This window comes from Lonchura striata, chromosome 3 (genome assembly GCF_046129695.1).
Source record: "Lonchura striata isolate bLonStr1 chromosome 3, bLonStr1.mat, whole genome shotgun sequence".
Classification (NCBI taxonomy): domain Eukaryota; kingdom Metazoa; phylum Chordata; class Aves; order Passeriformes; family Estrildidae; genus Lonchura; species Lonchura striata.
Genome location: NC_134605.1, coordinates 3,215,493 through 3,237,551, shown reverse-complemented (window position 1 = coordinate 3,237,551; position 22,059 = coordinate 3,215,493). Strand labels below are relative to the sequence as shown.

Sequence of the window (22,059 nt, the reverse complement as noted above, 5' to 3'; positions counted from 1 at the left end):
GATCTCAGTGTTTAGCAACGGTGAGGTTTCAGAACTGGTGTTTTGTGTCTGGGGCACGCTGCACCTGAACGTTGTTTTTTAAATAGCAAACTTTAGCTCATGGCTTTTATCTCTGTGTTCCTGAAGCTGATGTGACACCAGGCTCTCCTGTGTGTGACAATAGCAGTCAACCTGTTCTGTTCCATGCTTAAAAGGAGAGATGGGCTGTAAATCAGGACTGAGGCAAAGTGGCCTTTTGTAAGCAGTGCTAATTGCTGTCAGCAATATTGATCTATCTCAGAAGCATACCATGGCCATTTAAATTTGCAGACTCCAACTGAATCAAAATGTTTCTTATGAGTTTTCTCTAAGGCAGATATACTGATAGGAAGAAGATATTTCCATCTTATATTGCTTAAATATATTACAACGTTTAACAAATATTTGTTGTTAAAGAGGTGCCTGATTTCTCACGTATATATTACATGTGTAGATATGCCCATTAATATATGTTTGCAATGGCACTTGGCATTTTGCAGTGGTTTCATATCACAATCTATAATGCTGTGCAAACATTAATTAAATAATTAATATCAATAAATAAAATAACTAAACTAGTACTTATAGGAGTATGCAGTTGTTTCATATCACAGTCTATAATACTGTGCAAGCATTAATTAAATAATTCATATCAATAAAATAACTAAACTAGTACTTCTAGGAGTATGCCATTTCACATGGGAGGAAACTGAAACAAGAATGTTACAGGTCTAATTGCCCAAGATTCTCCTAATATAAGAAGATACTGAAACTCATGTCTTTGGAAATTTAGTTCTGGCTCTGTCCTAGAGCAGAGTTGTTACCATTTGAAGCAAGAGCAGAGAGGGAAATAGCAAATGAAATAGTCATGGGTTGAATGATCTTGGAAAGAAGGTCGTTTGAGGTGTGAAAACTTGTACAGAATATTATCGTCTTGAGAGAAGCTTTGAAAACACAGCAGAACATCAAGAAAGTGACAGAATACCCTTAGGACCTCCATGGGTCCAAGCAGGAAGAAGGTACTTACAGCCAAAATTTTATTCACCTTTGTTAATAAAACGTGGAACTGGCAAAGCCACTTCTGGATCACCATCCTTTTTCCTCCCTTTATTCTTACAGCACTGACTGCCTCAGACTAAATGAATTTTGGTTAATTAACTGGGTCAAGTACTGACCAATTGTCTGTAAAGAATATCTGGAGTCTGATTTCTGTTTGTCTTCTTTTCTCTCTCTTTTTTTTTTTTTTTTGGTTTGTTTAGGTTTGGGGGGGGGAGGTGTTTGTTAATTTTATTTTGTTGTGTTCCTTTGTTATTGTTTTGTTTTTAGGGGTGGAGGTGTTTTGTTTTAATGGGATGGTAAAATTCTCCCAATGTTGTGTTGCACATACCTGCTTTAAGAAAATTTAATTGATTCACCTTCTCATGAAATCATATTTACTTAATTATTCTAAATGATGTGTATGTTTATCTGTTGTTTGTGTGGTTGTTATGGAGTTGTGCAGCTGAATGATTGGAGAGGTTGTCTCCTTTTCCCAGTGGTCGTTTGTTGCTGCTAAAAATGACAACACAGCTGGTAGATACTCCCAGTGACTTTTTGTGCTGAACTCCAGATTTTTTTCTGGTGCCCAGGGCTTGACTGAGGTGCACTTCTTGCACACACACCCACAGCCACCCCATTTATGTAAGAGGACATAATGATGATTGCTCAGCCTTCACTTCAGCCTATCAGTAATAATCACCTACTCCAGGTAATGACAGCCTGGATTAACTCACAGTCCAATTTGAGGGTTAGTGTATAAGCAACATTCTCCTTGAAATGTGGGAAGTATTGTGCTTTCCACAGGGCATGTGGTAGAATTGATAATGGTGTTTACAGTTACTGGGGAGTGACAGATAAAACTCTCTAAACTGCACAGATCCATTGCCATAAACCAGAATAACCATTTTTAAAGTAGCAAATGACTTCTCCAATTCACTGATAAAACTATCAGCAAATCCAGAGTATTGCCACTTGTATGACTTTCTGTGCTTGCAGGATGGAGCTCTTCAGTGCCAAACCTAACAGTGATACAGATACAATAAAACCTTACACCTGTGTGATTCATTCAATTGCAGATCCAATTCCAAATATCACAAACTTGTAAGCAAACCAATGGAGCAGTGTTTTGTAAAGGCTTGGAGGCTCTGGGTGGGGTAATCCAACAACAAAACTGATGAGAAAATGAGAGTAGCCATTTAACATCAGAATTGATCTACCTGAGCAGCAGTGCTTCTCTTACAGAATTCAGAGTGAAAGAGCTCCTGGGGCTCAGCTCTGCTTGTCCCTAACATGGCCACCTCAGAAAAGTGAGATGAATAATGCTCTGAAAGGTTCTCTTTTTCTTTTGCCATGAATTGTGCAGGGCATTCAGATGAATTGCTCATGGACAGATTGGACATGTAAGGGTAATCTCAGTCCACAGCCAGTGAAGTTTCTTTCATTTACTTCCAGGTTTTTATTAAACACCTCATGTCCAGCTGTTGAGGAGACTGTTCTTGCTGCGTGCAAGAAGGACTAGGCAAAAGGCTTTGTTTTATAAAATAAAATTTTATAAATAATTTCATATAATAAATTAATATAAAATTTATAAAGTAAAATTTTATACAATTTATAAAAAAGGCTTTTAGATAAAATAAAATCCAAAGACATATATTCTACAAAGTCTTTGGACATCACTTTTGACTTTGCACTGTTTCTAGAGGAGAAGATAATTTTGCTATGGGAGTGAGGAAATCTTTGAGAAACTTTTGGAAATTACTCCTGCTGGCTTGAGAAGATGCAATAGAATTTTTTGAGCAGGGCTGCTGTGTTCTTGCAGGGTAACCACTATTCTAAATAACAGTAACAGGTGGTGTTTATCATGTGTGTTACAATATTTCCATTGACTTTTGTATTTCTCTACTTAGTCTTGGTCCCTTCTTACTCCCACCACCAGTTGCTGATTCCTTTAAGAGATAGTTGGGTATTTATATGAAACAGAGCTGAAAACGCATGAAAATGTCTAAGACAGGCATTTATGAATTAATTTGTAAGAGAAATTGCCACTTTGTGTTACTGAATTGATTTCACAAGGATGCTCTGATGATGTTTTCATATGAAATTTGCCTTTTGGGAGTGTTGGAGCTGTGCCTATAGCACTTCCACCTGGCAGATTTGCCAAGAGAAGCAGATGAGACTTCGGTGGGGGCAGCTGGCTACAGGACACAGGTACAAGGAGAACTGAGCCAGGGGGGCTGAATCACAGCACTCAGACCTGGGCCTGACTGTGCCAGTCCCTGGGGCTCTTTGGAGCTTGTGCAGAACCCTGGCTCCACCTGAGATCCTTATTGTGAGCCTTCAGCATAATTATAGCACACTAATGAGCAAGTGTGAAATCCTTGCCTGAGGCCATGGGGATACAGAAGACTGGATTTCATGTTGGGTGATCTCTGGTCTGCTCCTCTGTGCTATTTCACATTTCTCTAGCAATGTTTGAATTAATCCTTTGGTGTTTGTTCTTGTGTCATTTCGGTGCCTCATCCCTAAAGTGAGTGAGTGCTTTTGACTTCAGATTTGGCTCCCATCTATTAAAGGTAAAATTATTTCTATGCTAATTAGGGTGGGGAAAAATTAGAGCAAAAGAGTTTAAGTATTAATATTGAATATTTATAAGCGTCCTCAGTGCATTTGGTGAAACCGAGATGAAAAGGTTTCAAAAATGTTTCTAATTTCTGCTGTGAGGTACTTTGTTGTGCTTCTCTTACAATGGTAACTGAAGGTGTGGGGCCCGTGAAGGCTCCAAATACATTTATTTGTACTGGGTTTAGGTGATATTTTCTGTATTACTGAGCAGTAATGGGATGAAAGAACTCATCTGTGCCAATTTATGGTTCCTTTCCAAGTCAGAAATGATGCTTGGGCAGTGCTTGGACTCTGGGGAGAGATGGTTTGTGTTATGCTTCTTTAAAATAAAGGAAAAAAAAATTTTTGGGGGGACGGGTATATTTTTTTTCCCTTCAGAACCAATGTTTGTTTGAACTCACATCCATGGCCACATATTCATACAAAGGCAGGCAAGGAGCTCTGGGAGGGTCTTTGTCAGCCTGGCTGCATGAGTGCTTTCTGTGAATCCCATTCACTGACAGATCCATTTATACTGGTTTTGGTGACCAAAGAAGGTGGCAACTTGCTATAAATTGCCCCTCTTGTATTTATAAATGATTTTGCTCAAAATAAAGTTGTTGCGGACTGTTATCCCCATTAGTAACTTGGGAGAGGGATCTTAACAAAAGGTGAAAGTAAACAGGTTTTAGAATATTACATTGGGGAGAAATCATTGCAAATGATGCACATAAATCAGCAGAGTGCTGTAGGGATTCTGCACTGTGTGAAACAGTGTGAAAGGCAGTATGGCAAGGCTGGGCCATAGTTTTTAATAGTTTTGTTTTAATAGTTCCCATTAAAACAAGAGGGAGCAATCCAGGTTGTTCTTAAGCTTTTTGTGGGCACCATAATGTATGTAGAGCTCTTTAGTGAGCCAGTAAAATGCAATGTTAAAGACAAGGAGCCAGTAAAATTTGATATTAAAGATAAGCCTTGGAACCAATGTTCACCTTTATTTTTGTGTTCTATATTACATCTTAAAACTCGTGACAGACTGTGAATGCTGGACCTCTCCCTGAGAGCCAGATAAAGTATTGATGCCACTGGCAGCTTAATTCAACTTGGGAATTTTCTTAAGAATTTATTCTTCATAATACCTTTGCTAGATGGGTCAGGAGATGCTGATGCTTGTTTGCTGTGCTAGCTCTGCCCAAGGTGGTCTCACTTGCTGCAGTTTTAGAATGAGGAGCAGTATCTGATTTTAGTCTTTCTGTGGCTTTTCTTTAAACTTCTGACTGCTTTGCAGCTGATGTTCCTTTCCTTTGCTTTGGGCAGGCAAAACAGCAGCTGGTATCACTGTGCATATTGCTCAAGGCAAGACCAAGCAAGAAGGGCAGTTTGATTTTCTCTGTCAAGTAGACAAGATGGGATGGGAGCTCTGGGAACTCTGTGTGCTGCCCCATCCTAGATCAGGTGTCTCTGAGGAACAGGCTACTTTATACCTGATTTTTCCTTCTCAGAGCAGTTGAGGGCCCAGCATGGACTGTCTTTTTCTCCCTTTTCTTACCAGAGAATGGCATTTCTCTGGAGCAATGCTTGGGCCTGGCAGGGGAGAAGTATAGCTGTGTTTTTACAGCCCTTCTTCCCAGCAGTGGCATCCAGGGCAGCACAGAGTCCCTCCCTTTTCTTTCTGGGGAAAGACTGTAAGGAGGAGAGTGCAGAAAGGTTGAGAACCATGAATTTCACTTACTCATTTTTATTTCAGTAATTTCACCTCAACCTCTGTGCTTTGGAACAGCTAAGGTACTTCAGACCTATTGGTGCTAAAACTGTGGTCAATATGAATTTTTCCCTGCTTCTTTCTATACCAAATTGTACATCTTAGGCATTTTCATAGAATCATGGATTGTTAAAGTTGGAAAAGAATCTAAGATCATCAAGTCTATTTTGCTTTCAGTTAAGTCTCTTCCACTGAAAGAATTTTTCTTTCCTGCATTTAGTTGATCACTGAATTTTTGAAAGTTATTTTCTGGTCCATGTCCTTCAGGAAGAGGTTTAAACACATTTCATTTTTGCTTCAGAAAGTGTTATTAATAGCCACAAGGAGACTGCAAATATGAAGAAAAGGAGACAGGTGGATATAAAATGTTTTGCTCTACTTGCTGTTTTGTATTTGTGATTCTGGTTTTGCTTGTATGTATTTTCCACCAGTGCTTTTACACAAATATTGCAAGTAATGAAGTGCTTGTAATTCCAGAGATTCTGGCAGTTGTGCCTTGTAATGGACAATATTTATACATCAAGGCAATAACTAGGCCTATTTCTAATTCTAAGTAATCCTCCTCTCTTGAATGTTAAAGTGCTTTCCAGTAATTACTTATCTTACTTAATTGCTATTTTTTTTTTTTGAGGGCAGGAAGCTTTGCTTTTTTTCTTACCAAAAGAACCTGAGCCACCAGGCTGAGTGCATTATTGTTCCATGGTACATGCTGAGCCTGCTGCTGCCAGAATAGGAATTTTACTCCACAACAATTCCAGCTTTACAGCTCCAACATCACAAAGCAGATTCTGCTGATCACACGTCGGAGTCTTTATGTACAAGAGATCTGTTTTCATTTCACTCCATTATTTCCACTGTTCATCTCACTATTTGCTCTTTTATTCTAGCTCCATATCAAAAGACACTTCCTGGAGTAGCTGATAGTGGGAATGTAAATCCTGCTGTGAGCTACCTGTGTCCTCCATTTGGTTGTGGCCAAGAAATTACTGGTCTGGTAGCAGGAATCCCTCAGAAATGGGAGTTTCAGTCATTCCTTTGTGGTATTCACAGATCTAAGTGCAGAATCCTTTTCAAAGATTGACATTTTAGGCCCTTTCCATCCATGGTGTCTGATTTCTCCCAAATGTATGTTCATTGATTTCAAGGGTTTACTACAGGGTTTAGATTCTTCCTGAAAATTACTTGGTTTCTGCTATTGATTATTCACTGTGAAAAACGCCAATTACTTGGTTTTTAAAATTTTAGAAGTGTAATAATAATAAAATGGTTATAAAAATAGTAATACAATTAGAGTAATAAAGTTTAGAGTTAGGACAATTACAAGACAATAAAAAGCAAAGAATTACAGGCATCCAGATGCTCTTGGACACTAAGTCATGAAAAGCATGTCTTGTGAACAAAGGAATAACCTTAAAACAACACACTTGTTGCATAGTCATATATTCTTCATGGTTATGCATACATTCTATTTAAAACAAGAGCTCTGTCTGTTGTATCTCAGCTGTTTCCTTTAATCCCCATGGAGTCTTTGAGTCTGAGCAAGGCCTGGAGAAATTAGCTTCTTCTGATAAGAAGCCATAAATTCCTCTCCTTTGGAAGATTTAGGTGTTCCTCGAAGCAAGTATCTCATGCCTAAAAAAAAAAAAAACAAAAACAAAAAACCTCCCCACCCACGTACATAGTCTCTATTTTAACTACTAAAAATCTTCATTTTAACTAAAAAAGCACAACTAATCAATATAACATAATACATATAGTAACTATGTGCGTAGAGCCATATAATATGCATTTTTTTCACATTCACAATCCACAGTGCTGGATCACATAATCTTGCCTCACTGAGCTGCCTTCCTAGGTGTCCCCCTCTGGTCTGATCTGCTGTGAAAAGCCATGTGAACCATAAAATATCCGAGTTCCTCAAAGATTACTGGGATAACTGTGGAAGAGTGGAATAATCTTAGTCAATCTTATGACTTTGTCCATAAATCTGGTCACTGTTGTACTAATTGTAATGGCTTATGGTCAAACTTGAATACATCAGCTTTAAAAGGTTACTGTATGCAATATTGCTTCATGCTAAGAGGTGTTAGAAACTTATATGGAAATAAACAGCAAATATCTTTTACATATTCCCAGATATCTTTGAAATTGCTTAGACTAATCCTTAATGGAAGAACATCAAGATCAATATTTGACTGGATTTAATTTTAACGGTTGATACTGAAATAAAAGGAAGAAAAGTAGCTTGATTTCATGGAGAGAATTAGAAGGCTAATTGGGCCACAGGCAGCAAAGGATGGTAATGGATATCACACACCAGGATGGATTTCAAGCTGTAACTAATCTGCCTATTTAGATTTTTCCCCCCCCCGCATGTTTTTGAGGCATATAGTAATATATTCAGTGTGGGGGAAGCGCCTTTTCCACGGGAGCCAGATCTATTACCAAACTATGGATTATGTAAATACCTGATCACCCCCTTGGCAAAGATGTCAGGTACAAGTTTAAATGTAAATTTGCTTTTTAAAGCTATTACCTAAACCTAGACAGAATTTGAACTTTCAGAGCTCTGACTCTGAGGATATATACAAAGTGCAGGGGATTTTGTTTGCCTTTACTGTGAGCTTTCATAGTCTTGCTCCTTCTATCTCAGTTGTATTTTTCACAGGTGTATGGAGCTGAAGCTAAATATTCTGATTATTCACCCAGAAAAGCCTTCCAGTCAGCCATGCAGATCAGCTCCAGGGAACCATAATGATTTTGATGAAATCTCCTAAACATTTTATAAGCACTTTAAAAGAGGTGTTTTTATCAGAAAAGGATGCTTTGGGGTTTTTTTAAGTTACTTCACATTTATATATCATACAGAATGGAATTCTAACGTGAAAACTAAATGCTTTCATTTCATTGATAGTAAATGTTTCAATTAACATAAAGAAGTACTTTGAAGAAAAGGAAAACCAAACTTGCATGCTCATTTTTGGAATTACCAGATTTTAAACTTTCAGAATTCACTGTCTTCTATTTCCACACTGCTTTCTACGTATAGTAAATTATGTTTGTGGAAGTGTACCAGATATAGTGATAGATTGACTGAAACAGGAGGCAATTTCATAGAAGGTAATTTATATTTATGTACTGCATATATGTGTATAAAGGAAAGGCATCTGTTTTATTTTATTCATGATGCTGCTACCTGTATTCAGCCCAGGTTTTCTCAACTTTTTTTCTATCTAGACATCAGCCTTTGTATTTCAGTAAAGAACTTTGAACTCCTGCTAAGATGTTTATGTTATCATGAAGTATAGATAATAAAAAGGAGAGGAACAGACTGTCATAGCTGTTCTAGAGTATCTCTTTTAAAAAGGTATTTTACATGCAGGATAGTCAAACCTTTGAAGCTGAAGTAGTCATTCCATTAATGTGTAACTTCCCAATCAATTTTTTTCAACTTTTACAAGGACTAGCTTAATTTAAAAACGTGCAGTGACTTGCTTAGGTTTAAATGTTTAATTGGAATGTCCCTCTTAAGTTCAAATGGGGAAAGAACTGATAATCTGAGATTGAAGTGGAGCTTCCTAATCAAGTGCTGGAAGTGGGATGATGCTCTCCTAACACTATGTCTTTTAGGCTTCTAAAAGCTAAATGTCTGTGAGCCTTCCAGTTGCTCTCTGCCAGTCCTGAGGAGAGAAATGCATTTAATAATGGGAAGCCCTCCAGAGGTGTTTGCTTGTTCCTTAAATGTCTTGGACATTAAAGGTGCAGAAAACTGTTCCCACCTGAACACTGAGCTCTCTGTTTTCTTAATATACTTTGTATGCCCCATTTTGGGGTGGTCAGAAGAAACTCCAAATATAATTTTTTTCTGAAAGTGGAAATCTCTTTGCTTTTTGTCTTCCATTTTATGGTGTCAGTTTGGGTATGCTCAGCAAAGCATTTGTGGGATGATCTCTGGAGTTTCAAATATTTTACAATTAATTTTGTTCTTTTATTCTGGCTTTTTCAGGAAATAGGGAATGCTTCATCTTGTGATTTGGGGTGCCTGTCAGAAATATTGGCCCTGTTGACCTTAAATGTAAGGTGGAAAGAGTACCAAGTGCATCCAAGTGAAGTTATGCAATGTGAGCCTGTAGCAAGTAGGTTTAATGCTCCTGGGGGCCCTTCTCAAAAGTGGCATTCTCAAAAGTGATTTGGGCTCTTTGGTATAACTCTTCACAAGTGTTCTCGTAGATTCCTGCATCACTTCACAGGTAAAACTTTTCTTGTCATCCTTATTAACAGCCAATAGCTCCATGACTGTTTCTTTTTTTTTTTTTCCCTCTCTTCTTCCTCAGCTCCCTTTTTTAGAATCTGGATACTTTTTTTATCACAATGGTCTTGCTAAAGCCAGGAGAAGACGCAGCCTTCAACACAAGCTTCGTCTGGAAAGGGACTCCAGGGTAAGTGTTTCATCACTCTCATATTTTCTTTGTGATACAGACCATTTTTTATGAGATATGAGATCAAATCTGTGGCTATGATTATGGGTTTTTTTCCCCAATGCTTGTTTCAAGCTTGGTGGCTTCAGTATGCACATGCTTCCCAAATAGCCTCAACTCTTATTTTAATTTCACTGTCAGAGGTAGTCATTCATTCTCTGAGAAGTGTCCTCTCTCCAGTAAGTCTCCAGGACATCTCTGGGCACTCTGCAATGTGGAGAGAAGCCATCTGAGGTTATCCTGGCTATCCCCTCCATGAATCCTGCTTCCCATGGGTTACTCAGCCTGAATACCTCGTGGTATGAACAGTGGCACTTTCTCAGCAATCACCATAGATTCCTTTCTTCTCAGGGAATAGTATAAATACCAGTGTAAGCTGTCAAACTTGAGTAGTTCTTTTAGAGGCTCTTGATTGCAGTCTGCAAATGGTGTGCTCAGTTTTCAGCAGCATAAACCTCTCAGACAGGAGAAAAAGGCCCCTTTTGTGGAAAGCTATGAGCTGGCACTGACAAATTCTTTTAACTTATATGCAGAGTTTCTGCACCAGTTTAATACTGGGCTGAAGTTGGATCAGGTAGCACAAAAAGGGTATTTACTGACCAAAGAAAGCAGGTCAGCCTAAGGAATGTAATGACAGCAAATAGATTATTTTTTAATCCTTCATTAAGATTTCAATTCACTGCACTGTGAGGAGAGGGAAACAATTTTATTCCAGACATAATGTGATTGCCAGATTTGTGTTATTGGAACACCTGTGACAATGAAACACTTGAGTAGGAAGAAGAGGACAATAGGTTAAATAAGATCATAATTATTGTTGTGACACCAGAGCAAACAAGGTCTAATGAATTCTCAGCTTGATTGTCTTGCTTCTGCAGAAATTTCAAGTGATTCCAGGCCCAGGTCCAACTAGGATGCCCATGGCTGGTCACTTCTGCTGTTGAGAGCCATGTGAGGGAACCACAGAGGTTCCAGGTGCTGCCTGCCCCGTTGCTCTGTCCTAAAATGCTGAGAGTTGGGTGCTCTGGGGTACCTCTTCCTGGTCCCCTTCTCCAAAGAGAAACCAGGGGCAGGTAAGGGGTTATGGGGCAGAGACATGTCCAACCTGCCTTGAACAGAAATTCACAGGCTTCCATTATTTTGTTTACTAAGCAGAGATAAGAGAGTAAATCACTGGGGAAATACTACAATTAGTGGATACTAAAGCAAATATCCTGAGATGTTTCCTGTCTCTGAACCACCCCGTCTTGTAAAGGCACTTAGGAGAAAATGCATGAGAAAATTTAGGAGAAAAAGCACACAATTAAGTCAGAACATTGAAAAGTAGTAGCTGGGTACAGTCACTGTGCAGAGTCATTCCATATGCTCTTTGGACATAAATATTTCTGTAAGTCTCTGAAAATTTTACAAATACCTCTGGTATTTGTATGAAACCACCAATTCTCACTGCAGCCTAATTTAATATCACATGTCTGAGCACTCCTGTGCTAATTCCAGACTGGCTCTTGCACTGGTACCTCCAGACTAAGTGTCTGCACTGCTATTAAGAACAGTTTAAGTGAATCTACCTTCTCATTCAGAGATGGTCCCTTTTGTAATCATCTGATACTTGCAGTTTCTGTACTCCCAGTTGGCTTCTGTCACATGCAGTGAAATCTCATTTTTCCTAATAATCTCCACCTCATTGTGCTACTGTGTACCAGTGGCTCCCTCCTTTGATCTCAGGGAATAAAGCTGTGTTTAAATAACAGAATACCTCCCATGTGAGGGAAAGGATGAGCCTGGGTGAATTCTGACTTCATGGTTTGCACTGGGAAATGGAAGGGGGGTGAAGCAATGTTTCATTTCCATGTGTAACATGACATTTTCTCATTTAGCCTGTCCTGTTGAATAGTCCTTGAGCTCTCATGATATCATACACATCAGTTGCTTTATATAATACAGTTTGAGAGCAATTAAAATAATTAATCTTATCTCCTTTCTTCTTTTATATGTGAAGTTTTTTTTCTATGTGAAGCCATAAAAATTCCTGTCAAATTTGTGTATAAATATGAGTTGTGTTGACAGTACTTAATTTCAAAATGTAAAAGTAATTTCTAAATGTAATGGCAGCTTTCTAGACCATTTACGATCAATTTTACTTAGCAACAAATGTCAGCACTGTCATGGTTAATATGTTAATGTGTGAAGCCAAGAATAAAATGTTCCTGTTTTCAGGCTAGCCAGGAAGAAAACTTCCACCACAAGGCTATAAAAATCTCTCAGGAACTGTTGTGGTAAATGCTGCTGCACAAAGTTGCTTGGCCCTACCCAAATGTGAGAAAGTGGGCTGCACTTATTCTGTATACTTTTCACTTTTAATGTGTTACAATGCCCAGATAATTTTAGTTACTAGCTGAAAAACAGCACAGATGTTCACTCAATTAATTAATGTTTTTTAATCAAGGGAATCCCTTGAGGATCTATGTCAGCATTTCAGGAGCCTAAGATAGATGTCAAAGCACTATGCAAACAGGTTACTGCATCATTTCCATAGTCTGCATGCCCTTTAAAATGCTCAAAAATGCTTTGCTGTGTAAGATTTACTGTATGTTTGAACCAAAATAATTTGGAGTGGTGCTAAAAACATTGCAGCAGTTATGTGATTTACATCACTGCAGTCAAGGGGGTGGGAATGGAATGTCATTAACTTTCTAAAAATCCAGCAGGAATTAATCTTTGTTTTGAAGAAACATCTCAAATACTTTAACATTATTTAATAGATTTATATTGCTGCAGCCTGGAGCAGTCCTGGCAGTGGATGAAGGTCCATGTAGTGTGGTCACATAGAGTGTTGTCCTGTTGAACTGTTCAAGAAAAAATTGCAGGTGCATGTGGCTTTTGCTGTCAGTACTGTCCTGCCAAGGTGGCAAATTCCACAGTGGACTGAACTGCTTCAAATGGAGGCTGTTTTGTTATTTAAATTATATTATCTGAGGTATGAAGAACCTTCCAGGAGATGTTTGCTTTGACTCTTTTGCATCAGTTGCAAATTTCTGTGGTTTCCAGGTGCACTTCTATTTTGTTATTTTAGCTTATATATTATATAAGCCTATTTTAGCTTATATAATATATAAGCTTATATTTTAGCTTATATATTATATATTATATAGCTTTGTTATTTTAGCTTTGGTGCCAAATGAGTTGCAGGGAGGGGAGCGATTCCCTTTACAATTTTTACATCTTTAAGCTGGAATTCTAAATGAGCTAAGACACAGCAGGCATCTCCAGCATTCTCCATGTGAAATTGCATTTTCGTGTGCCTTTATCTGTTTATTCCTTTAGCAGAAATATCTCAGACCAAAAATTCAGCCATTAGGCTTTTTTTTTTTCCTTGGGAGACTTCATTTAAGGGGCTGCTGGACTTTTCCCTGGAGCTGCAGGCAGGAAAGCAGCCCTTGCCATGACCAGGCAGTGTGGACCAGGCATCAGTGTGAATGTGAAGAGAGAATAAGTGGGACAGGCTGGGACAAAAGTCAGTGAGAAGGTTGAGTGATCTGGATGTGGAGGAGTCCAGGAGCTGAGTGGGACATGGAGGAGCGTGTGTTGGCCAGAGAGACTGGAAATAAAGTGTCCTTTAGAGAGTCTTCCCTGTGAGTAGGGGGAAATACAGCTTCTGTAAGAGCAAACTTTGCTTTTAATAGTGAGGGCCAGTGGTGTTGCCTTGATTCTTAAGATTTTCTAAAGCTTTCTGAGTTTACATTCTGTTAGAGAACTTTGTCACACAACTTTCTGTAAACAAACATACTGTTTTGCATTCCTTCATAGAGGTGGAGAAACTTGATGTACTGGTGGTTTGTCCAATGTCATTGGAGAGGTGACACATTCACTCTCCAATCCACTGTCACCTTTGAAAAAGTATAAAAGTTGGAGTCAGAAAATAAACTCTCTCTTTTTCACCTTTGCAATAGCAGTGGCTCGCATCGTGCTTTCACGTGTCCTGCAGTGACACAATGGTATGTTTTATGTGATTGCCCTGGAAAGGTGAGCCAGAAATACAGAGGTACTTCATATTGCCTTGTTTGTTAGCACAGAAGAGGCAGGATGGGAAATGGAGTCCTCTCCTGCTCCACCATAGCTAAAGAAAAAAAAAACAACCATGGGATTTGCTTCTGTAGTGGGCTGATACTGGCTGGATGCCAGGTGTGTGCCAGCTCACTCTGTCACTCCCCTTCCCAGTGGGACAGGGAAGAGAAAATATAACAAAGGAGGGTTCATGTGTTGAGATATGCACTGGGAGAGATCACTCATCAAACATCATGGGCAATACAGGCTGTAGGTAGAGATATGAACTGAATTTATTACACTAACCAAATCAGAGCAGGATTATGAAAAGTAAAATGAACCCTTAAGAACACCTCCTCTCCACCCCTCCCTCCTTCCCAGCTCTACCTCCAGCTCCAGCAGTGCAAGGAGACAGGGAATGGGGTTATGGTCACTTCCTCACCTGTGCTTTCTTTGGTTGCTCAGGGAGGAGTTGTGGGGACCCTCCCACTGGAGACTTCTCCACCAACTTCCAGCCTGAGCCCATCCCATGGGAAGAGTCCTCCCCAAACCTCTGCAGGGTGGGGTCACTTGCAGGGGGTGCAGTCCCTCAAGGACAGGCTGCTCTAGCGTGGGCTCCTCTCTCCATGGGCCTCCCACAGGGTCCCAGCCCCTTCTCAGGCACCCCCAGCTCCCCACGGGCTGTGGGTGGGTCTCTGCATCCCCCTGGATCTCCGTGGGCTGCTGGGCACAGCTGCCTCACCATGGGCTCACCCCAGGCTGCAGAGGAACCCCAGCTCCGTGCCTGGAGCACCTCCTGCTCCTCCTGCACCCACCTTGTGTCTGCAGGGTTGTTCCTCCCACATGTTCTCACCCTGCTCTTCTCTGGCAATTACAACTGCACCATAACGTTTTTTTCTTTCTTTTTAAATGCATTACCACCATTTCTGATTGTCCCAGGCTTGCCAGTGGCAAGTCTGTCTTTGGAGCTGCCAGGGCTTGTCTCTGCCAGACATGGTGGAAGCTTCTGGCAACTTCTCACAGAAGCCACCCCTGCAGCCCCACTGCTACCAAAACCAGGCCATTCAAATCCAATCACTTTCATTGTTATTTTCAAAGCTGACTTACCTCCTGGTCTCCTATATTATAAATACAGCTGTTGTCTCAACTGTACTATTATGTAAACATTTTTAAAAGTGGCCACATAAAGAAAAAAATTCATGGTAATTTTGTTACCTTTTTGATCCATACTTTTGTATTTTTTGCTGTTGGTGGTTATTTTCTGTTTGTAAATAGTCTTCCACTGAAGGAGAATGGTTGAAATATAGTTTTTTCTCGCAAAGATGATTTTGGTTTTTCCCAAGTTTTAGATAACACCATTTTCCTCCCACACAGTCTCTTTTGTCAGACAGCTGCCAAGATTAATCCTGCTCAGGAAAGAAGCTATAATATGCAGAGAAGAGCTGAGTCCCATTATTGATATCCCTGTGCTAGTGGATCTGTGTTGCTAATGGGAGAATAAATATGCATGTGTGGAGGGAGGAAAGGTTAAATGAAAATCTTCCACTGAGAGTGAGTTTGGCACTTAGATGATGATTTCTTTGGAAAGAAATATCCCAGTGACGGCAGCTGTTACATTTCAGCAAGGGATTAGAAAGGGAGCCTTGGCAGTGCTGAGCCATGAATCTGAGGAGGGTGGGTGCAGAGCTTCTTCCAGGAGTAGTTCACCAGTGCCCATGGTTAGCAATACTCCCAAACTGCTTGTCTCATGGGGCAAGGATAAGAAGGGGGTTTTAAATGCAAAGGATTTAAGCTTTTAATTGAATAAATCAAAGTCTTTAATCTCCTTCCTCTCCTGAGATCCTTTACATGCCCTTTTAATGTGACTGGCTTATTTGTGATTGGACCCTTGCAAGCTGTGAATGCAGAAGTGCCTCTGCCCCACCCTGGCAGGGGTTGTGCAGTGCTGCCAGAATTTAGTGTTTCATCCATGGCTCCTCTTTGACAGGGAGAAAGAGGGATGGATGGCAGCTTGGGAAGGAGCAGCACAGCAGCCCTTAGCAATGGTAGAACAGTGTAAGTCAATCCTCAGGGCCTTTTCCAGCACATTAGTGGCAGGTTTGAGCTGGGCTAAAGGTGTGGAGCCTCTCTTAGGTGTCAGCACTGATCTTCCCCTTTGCAGAAATGAAAATCTTCCTGATAAGATCAGGAAAAACCCAGTTTTCCTCAGTTCTCTGTAGTTCCCCAGCCAGTGTGGAATGCAGTGATCTGGGGACGCAAGGACTAGGAGCCATTGGAGCTTTCCTTTGTTCAGACCTTTGTATTTGCTGTGGAGATGTAACTTATTTCTCCAGCCTTTTGTTACTGGAGACAAATAACTTTCTGTCCCTGGAGCAAAGCAATAAGAGCAATTAACTTTTTTTTTTTTTAATGGCAATTCTTGACATTTTTCCTCCTGCTCCATGCCCCACATCTTGGTTTCTGAGATTCCTGACCAGTTTGATAAAAAAAAAAAAGTAAAAGCTTGGAAGGTATTCCAAGATCCTTTCTCCATCTGAGAAGAAAGCTGGTTTGCCCCTAAAAGTAAAAGGGCAGCAGAAGAAGAAAGGGCCATCACTTGACCAGTTCCCTGTTGTAATCCTGCTGTTGACACTGTGGGTAGAGGGAAAAAACTGGTTTTGTGCATTTCACCACAGCAGTGATCCCAGATTCATACAAAACTTTTGACTTCTGTGGAACTAAATATGATATAAATTAATGTAATGGCCAGGACTTGCCATGGCCTCTCAAATCTTAGATGGAGGCTTCAGGTTCATCATCCAGTTCTCTGCCCTGCAGGGAGGTATGGGTGTGTGTTAGGACAGAGAGATGGGAGAATGGCAGGACAAAAAGCCCTTCATGGTTTTGTCTCTTTTATGTAAATACATGCTGCAGATGGCAGAGGTTGACAGACTTCCCAGTAAAATCTATTTAGCATTTTGCTGTGATATCTGCTGTCACGGGGCTGGCATTCTGGTAGGATTATATTCAGGAGAAGTTTGGAGCTGCCATAATTTTGAGAGACTACAGGGCAGCATTACACCTGCATCATTGTTATCTTTTTGATATGACATGGAATGTTAGGTAGCAAAAGCTCTGCTTAAGTATCTGTAATAAATATTGAACAGCCAAGAGAAACTCATGAGAGGAAATGTCTTCTTTCCAATGCTGAAAAAAAAAACCCCAAACCCCCCTCAAACCTACACTCTGTTCATTGAAGCTGCACTGCACACAGGCACTGAGGAAAGTTTTGTCTCAGCCATCCTGAAGAAATGAAAGATGTTGTGCAGAAAACAGGCAGTGACTTCCATGGATGCATCCCTGGGTTGTCATTTCTGCTGTAAGTCGTGTTATGCTTTATCCAGTGTGTTTGAGGAAGGGTTTCCAAGAATTTGTACCAGTTCACAGAGGGCCTCTTCTGGCAGTGTTACCTTTTCCAGGTTGAGACCATCCTGCACTGTATTTATTTTGCTTTCCCACACAGCTCAGGGCTGTTTTTGAAGACTGTGTGTTTCTAATTCATAATGAAGCCAGCTGGCCAGAATTGTAAGAAAAAAAGACAATTTTTTTTTCAGGGAACTTGAGTCACCTGTATATCATCTGGTACTTGATCTTGTGTATGTCTTATTGCTGAGAAAATTCAATGCTTAAATGGGCTTTTTTCTTTTATGCTAATTGGACCCTTTACAGGTGTTGGTGGGTGGTTATTGAAATATACAGGTTTTTTATCTGAGAACACAAGAAGAAAGAAGCAGCAGAGATTACAGCACAGTGTTTAAAAAGGAAAAAAGCTCATACTCAGAGTCATTTTCTGGGAAGGTAGAATGCAACCTGCACTTCAGACATGGAAAGAGAAAGGGTCATAAGGCAGCAGGGCACAGATAAGTAATTGCAGGAAATATAGTGTATGAATTGTGTCATTCCAAACAAGAATCATCAGGGCTGCAAAGAGGAGATTTAAGTGTCTGTTAAGTGAGGAAAAAGGTTTTTCCACGACTCTGCCCTTCTTGCAATGTTTATATAAGTAAGGGAGTACTTCTCTGCCTCCAGAATGCAGGGGATAAGCTAATCTTTAGGTCATTAAATTGTTGAAAGAGATGTATCAGACATTTAGTGAGGCATCCAGTTTGGTTGGTGACTGTACTATGAATTCCCTGTGATTGCCTGTTGAAAACTGAATCTGAAATCTATTTTTGTTGTCCCTGGCCTTTGCAGACTCTCCTCCTGCCCAGAGAGGGTTGCTGGATTTGACAGTTCATGGAAACTCTGTCCAGCTCTGTGACCAGTGAGGGTTCCAGCTGTAAAGCACCTAGCTGCTCTTTAATTCAGATATCACAATTATTACCTGATCATTTCTGTCTTCAGAAAAAGGACTCTCTAATAATAAAAAAAAAGATGAGGCCTAAAGTTATTCAGATACTTAAGCTGTCAGAATGATTGGGAAGTCCTCTTCACTGCAGTGTGAGGGTGCTGAGCAGGTGCTGAAGAATTTTGCAGTTTCTAAGTTTAAATTCCTCAGATTTTGTGTGGCATCACTGGCTCATCTTGGGACTGCATATGTATATTGTATATGTGATGTGCAATAGAATTCTAAAGTAAAATATCACAACACCATTGAGTATGGAATATTTCAAACAGTTTGCTACTGGAGAAAATTATGTCCAGCACAATGTAAAAGCTAATCTTAACTAATCTATTATTTCTGTTTGTAACTAGAAAGACAGAGAAAAGAAACCAATTGATCAACATTAAAGAATGTTGAATATCTTTATATCTATGTTATATGAAAAAGCACCATTAGCTGCACACAATAAAATAACAGACTATCAAAGTGACATAAAACTCAAACTCTTTTATGAAAATACTGTATCACTGAGATTTCAGGGTAAGCTAGAAGTGTTTCTATTAGAAAAAAATATAAATGAATGTAATGTAGTGTAATAGAATGATGGGCAAAGGCATCACTGTGCAGATTAATGTAGAATTTTACAAAAATAAAAGCAGTGATGTGCTGTAGTCCTGGTGCCACCAGGATCTGAGGGATCTGCATGGTTGGTGGTATTAAGACAAGGTTAGACAGTGACCATGGTGAGCTGGATGTGGCTAATTTCTCTCTGTGGCTCTGGATGGTTCAGGTGACCCCTTGAAGCAACTTTGTGTCATATATTTTATGATTTTCATATTGCTGAACAGGATACTTGGTGTGAGGCAATGGAATGAGCTTTATTTCTCAAAACCACTTGTAACCATGAGGAAGTTCAGTATTTTACAAAACTTGTTGTGAAAGCTGGCCACATTCAGCCTCTGTTCTGCTGTCTGTAAATTGCTGAATTTGCATGAGTTAAGTTTCTGCTTTATTGCTGATGTCTTTTCTCCTGACTCAAGTATTGCTCCCCTGTCTCCCTCTGCCTTTTCCTGTTTCCCTCTTGTGTCCTGCCTGATGCAGAGTCTCTGTTTCCTAGGGCAGGCATTGCTTTTGTTATTTGTCTGTGCAATTTCCAGCCTAGGATCTTCAGAGAGGTTAAATATTGTTAAATATTGCAATGCAAGCAGTGGCAGTGGTGATGCTGATGGTTTAGGGTCTTTTTAGTAGGATGAGAAGAATGGGCAGAGTGAGCCAGTGGCTTTGCATTAACATGGAACCCACTGTGATGCAGAATTCTGCTTTGGCTTAGGACAAGTTTGGTTTGGTTTTGAAAAAGGAATGCAGTGGATGGATAGGCTGAGCTAACAGTCACTGAAGGTTTGAGGATCTCAGCATTCACTGGATCCAGGAATCCATAGGCATTTGGTGCTTGATGAGTGTAAAATATGTGGGGGTTCAAAAACGACCAAGTTACCAACATTAGAGCTGTGACAGAATTCAGACTGCCATGTGCAGCTCTGTCTTCAAGTCTGGCTTCACTTCCAGTTTAGGAAGTGTGTCCATTCAGCTCTACTTCCTTTTCTCCTGTACAAGTAAATTATGTGCTAAGAAACCTTCCTCAGGAAAAATGCAAAAATGCAATCAAACATTTTGGGCTCTGTTTTCTTTTGGGCAAATCTCTAAGCCAAATACAAAATACAGAGGCTGGAGAACTGCCTTTCAAAAGATTTTCATTATATTGTTTAACATACAACTTGGGAAGATTATGGAATTAGTAAAATATTGTGTCTGGTAGTATATGGTACCCAGACTGTGAGATGATAGGTCTAGAATGAAGCAAAATTGTAAGTTTATTTATTTTCTTTATTGATGTCAGAAAATCAATGTTAAAATCAAATGTTAAAACAGTTGATTTGGTTTCTTGTGTGTACACTTTAATGTATATGACGTTTTCAGTAAATAAATGGCAGTGCAACTGAGGATGTGCAGTTAAATCCATAACATAAGACTGGAATATTTTTTGGTGTAGTTTTTTTGGGGTGTATCTAAGCATGGTGTACCAGGGCTTGTGTCACAGGGCTGTGACTTTGAAAACTCCACCCCCTTTCTCCTGAGACTTAATTTAAAAGAATATCTTTAATGGCATATTCTACTATATCACACAATAAATGTATTATGTAGTGCATCCACTCATGCTTTTTAACCTGCTTTACTGTTCTATGCATTATGTGCTCCATGAATACAAAAAGGGGTTTTACAAAGGTCACTGAAAGTTGATTGCAGTATTTGGAGATACAATGGAAATAAATGAAAGGCTTAGATCTAAACTATTTCTGAGTAGTTTGCTGCAGTAATTATTTGATGCTGCATTGGACTACTGCTTTTTCAGCCTCTAAGAGCTCAAAATAGCCAATAATAATTAAAATGCTAATATGTATGTTATGGGTTGGTGAAGTTGAATAAATTCTTCTTGGCCTTGGAAGCTTCCACACTGAGGAAGAGAACATGCCTGGGTAGAACAAAACACCATGGAAAGACTAAGAAATATTAAACGTCCCTATGGTACATATTTTCCCTTATTATTTGTAAAATATCAATTCCATACCATTATAAATGGATTCTGTTAAATACTGCAATTTTGCTTATAAGGAGTGGTATCTGAATGACCACATTTCTGTGAAAATACAGCTTTGTGTTTTACATTGCAAGCTGCCTACTCTCTGAGTGCTGAAAAGAAATACACCCTTATTATGTGTACAGATTTAACATGTCATCAATGTAAATCATCTGTCTTCATGGTCTTTATCTTACTTGATTCTGAGCATTATACTTCATACAGAGGAATATATGGTAAGGGATCCACGAGCTTTGCAGACATGAAGTCTTCACAGGAGAACCAGAATTGCCAGATCTAATTTTTATTATGCTCCTGGCCTCACAGCAGTGTCACTGAACTGATTATGCCAGGCTCTAGGTTATGTAACACTGCAGTGTTACAGTCAGAGTTAATACCTGGTTCTCTTCTTCCTTGCCAGCTCTTCACACCCCTATTCCTTTTATTTAGAGGAGGCACACATACACTGGATGTGTCCCCATCAAGAACCTGAAAAACAAAATGAACCACTGGAGTGAGGAGATGCCCTGTGTTTTGTCTTGGAGTCTGAGGCTGAGGGATTGATTACATTTGTTCCTATCTAACTTGGCTTTGTCATCCAGCAAATATGATAAACTCAGTGCAGAGCTCATCCTCTGTGCTTGGCTGTTGCTTTCCCTGGCTCTCAGCCAGCCTTGCCCTGCAGAGCTTTTGGATTGCTTTTGTCCTCCCTGTGGTTCCACCAAAGTCAGGGCTGTTATGTCTGGAGATGTTTAAAAAAAACCAAAAAAAACCCCAAAAAAAACCAAACCAACAAACAAACAAAAAAAAACCCAACCCCAAAAAAAAACCCCAAAAAACCCAAAAATAACAACAACAAAAAACCAAAACAAAACAAAACAAAAAAAAAACCAAACCAAAACAAAAAAAAAAAAACAACAACAAACAAACAGAAAAAAAAAAAGAAAAAAATCAAGGCGTTTGAGGAGCTGTTGGCTGTAGCTACTTCATGCTTTGGAAAAACCACAGTGTAGTCAGTGACTGCACAGTGACTTGAAAAAATGAGATACCTTCTATAAACTTTGTAAGCACCATTTAGCTGCTCTTTTTTTTTTCCAACTCCAAACAAACTGAACTTGTG

General features: G+C 39.6%; 1 protein-coding gene across 1 annotated transcript in view; it reads left to right on the top strand.

The window, feature by feature from the left end:
- The window catches only part of PCSK2 (proprotein convertase subtilisin/kexin type 2), a 100,571-nt gene that overhangs the window by 9,653 nt on the left and 68,859 nt on the right, over positions 1-22,059 (top strand). Inside the window, exon 2 of the mRNA XM_031504219.2 lies at positions 9,754-9,858. Within this exon, the coding sequence (XP_031360079.1) occupies positions 9,754-9,858 (105 nt within the window). The remainder of the gene's footprint in view (positions 1-9,753; positions 9,859-22,059) is intronic.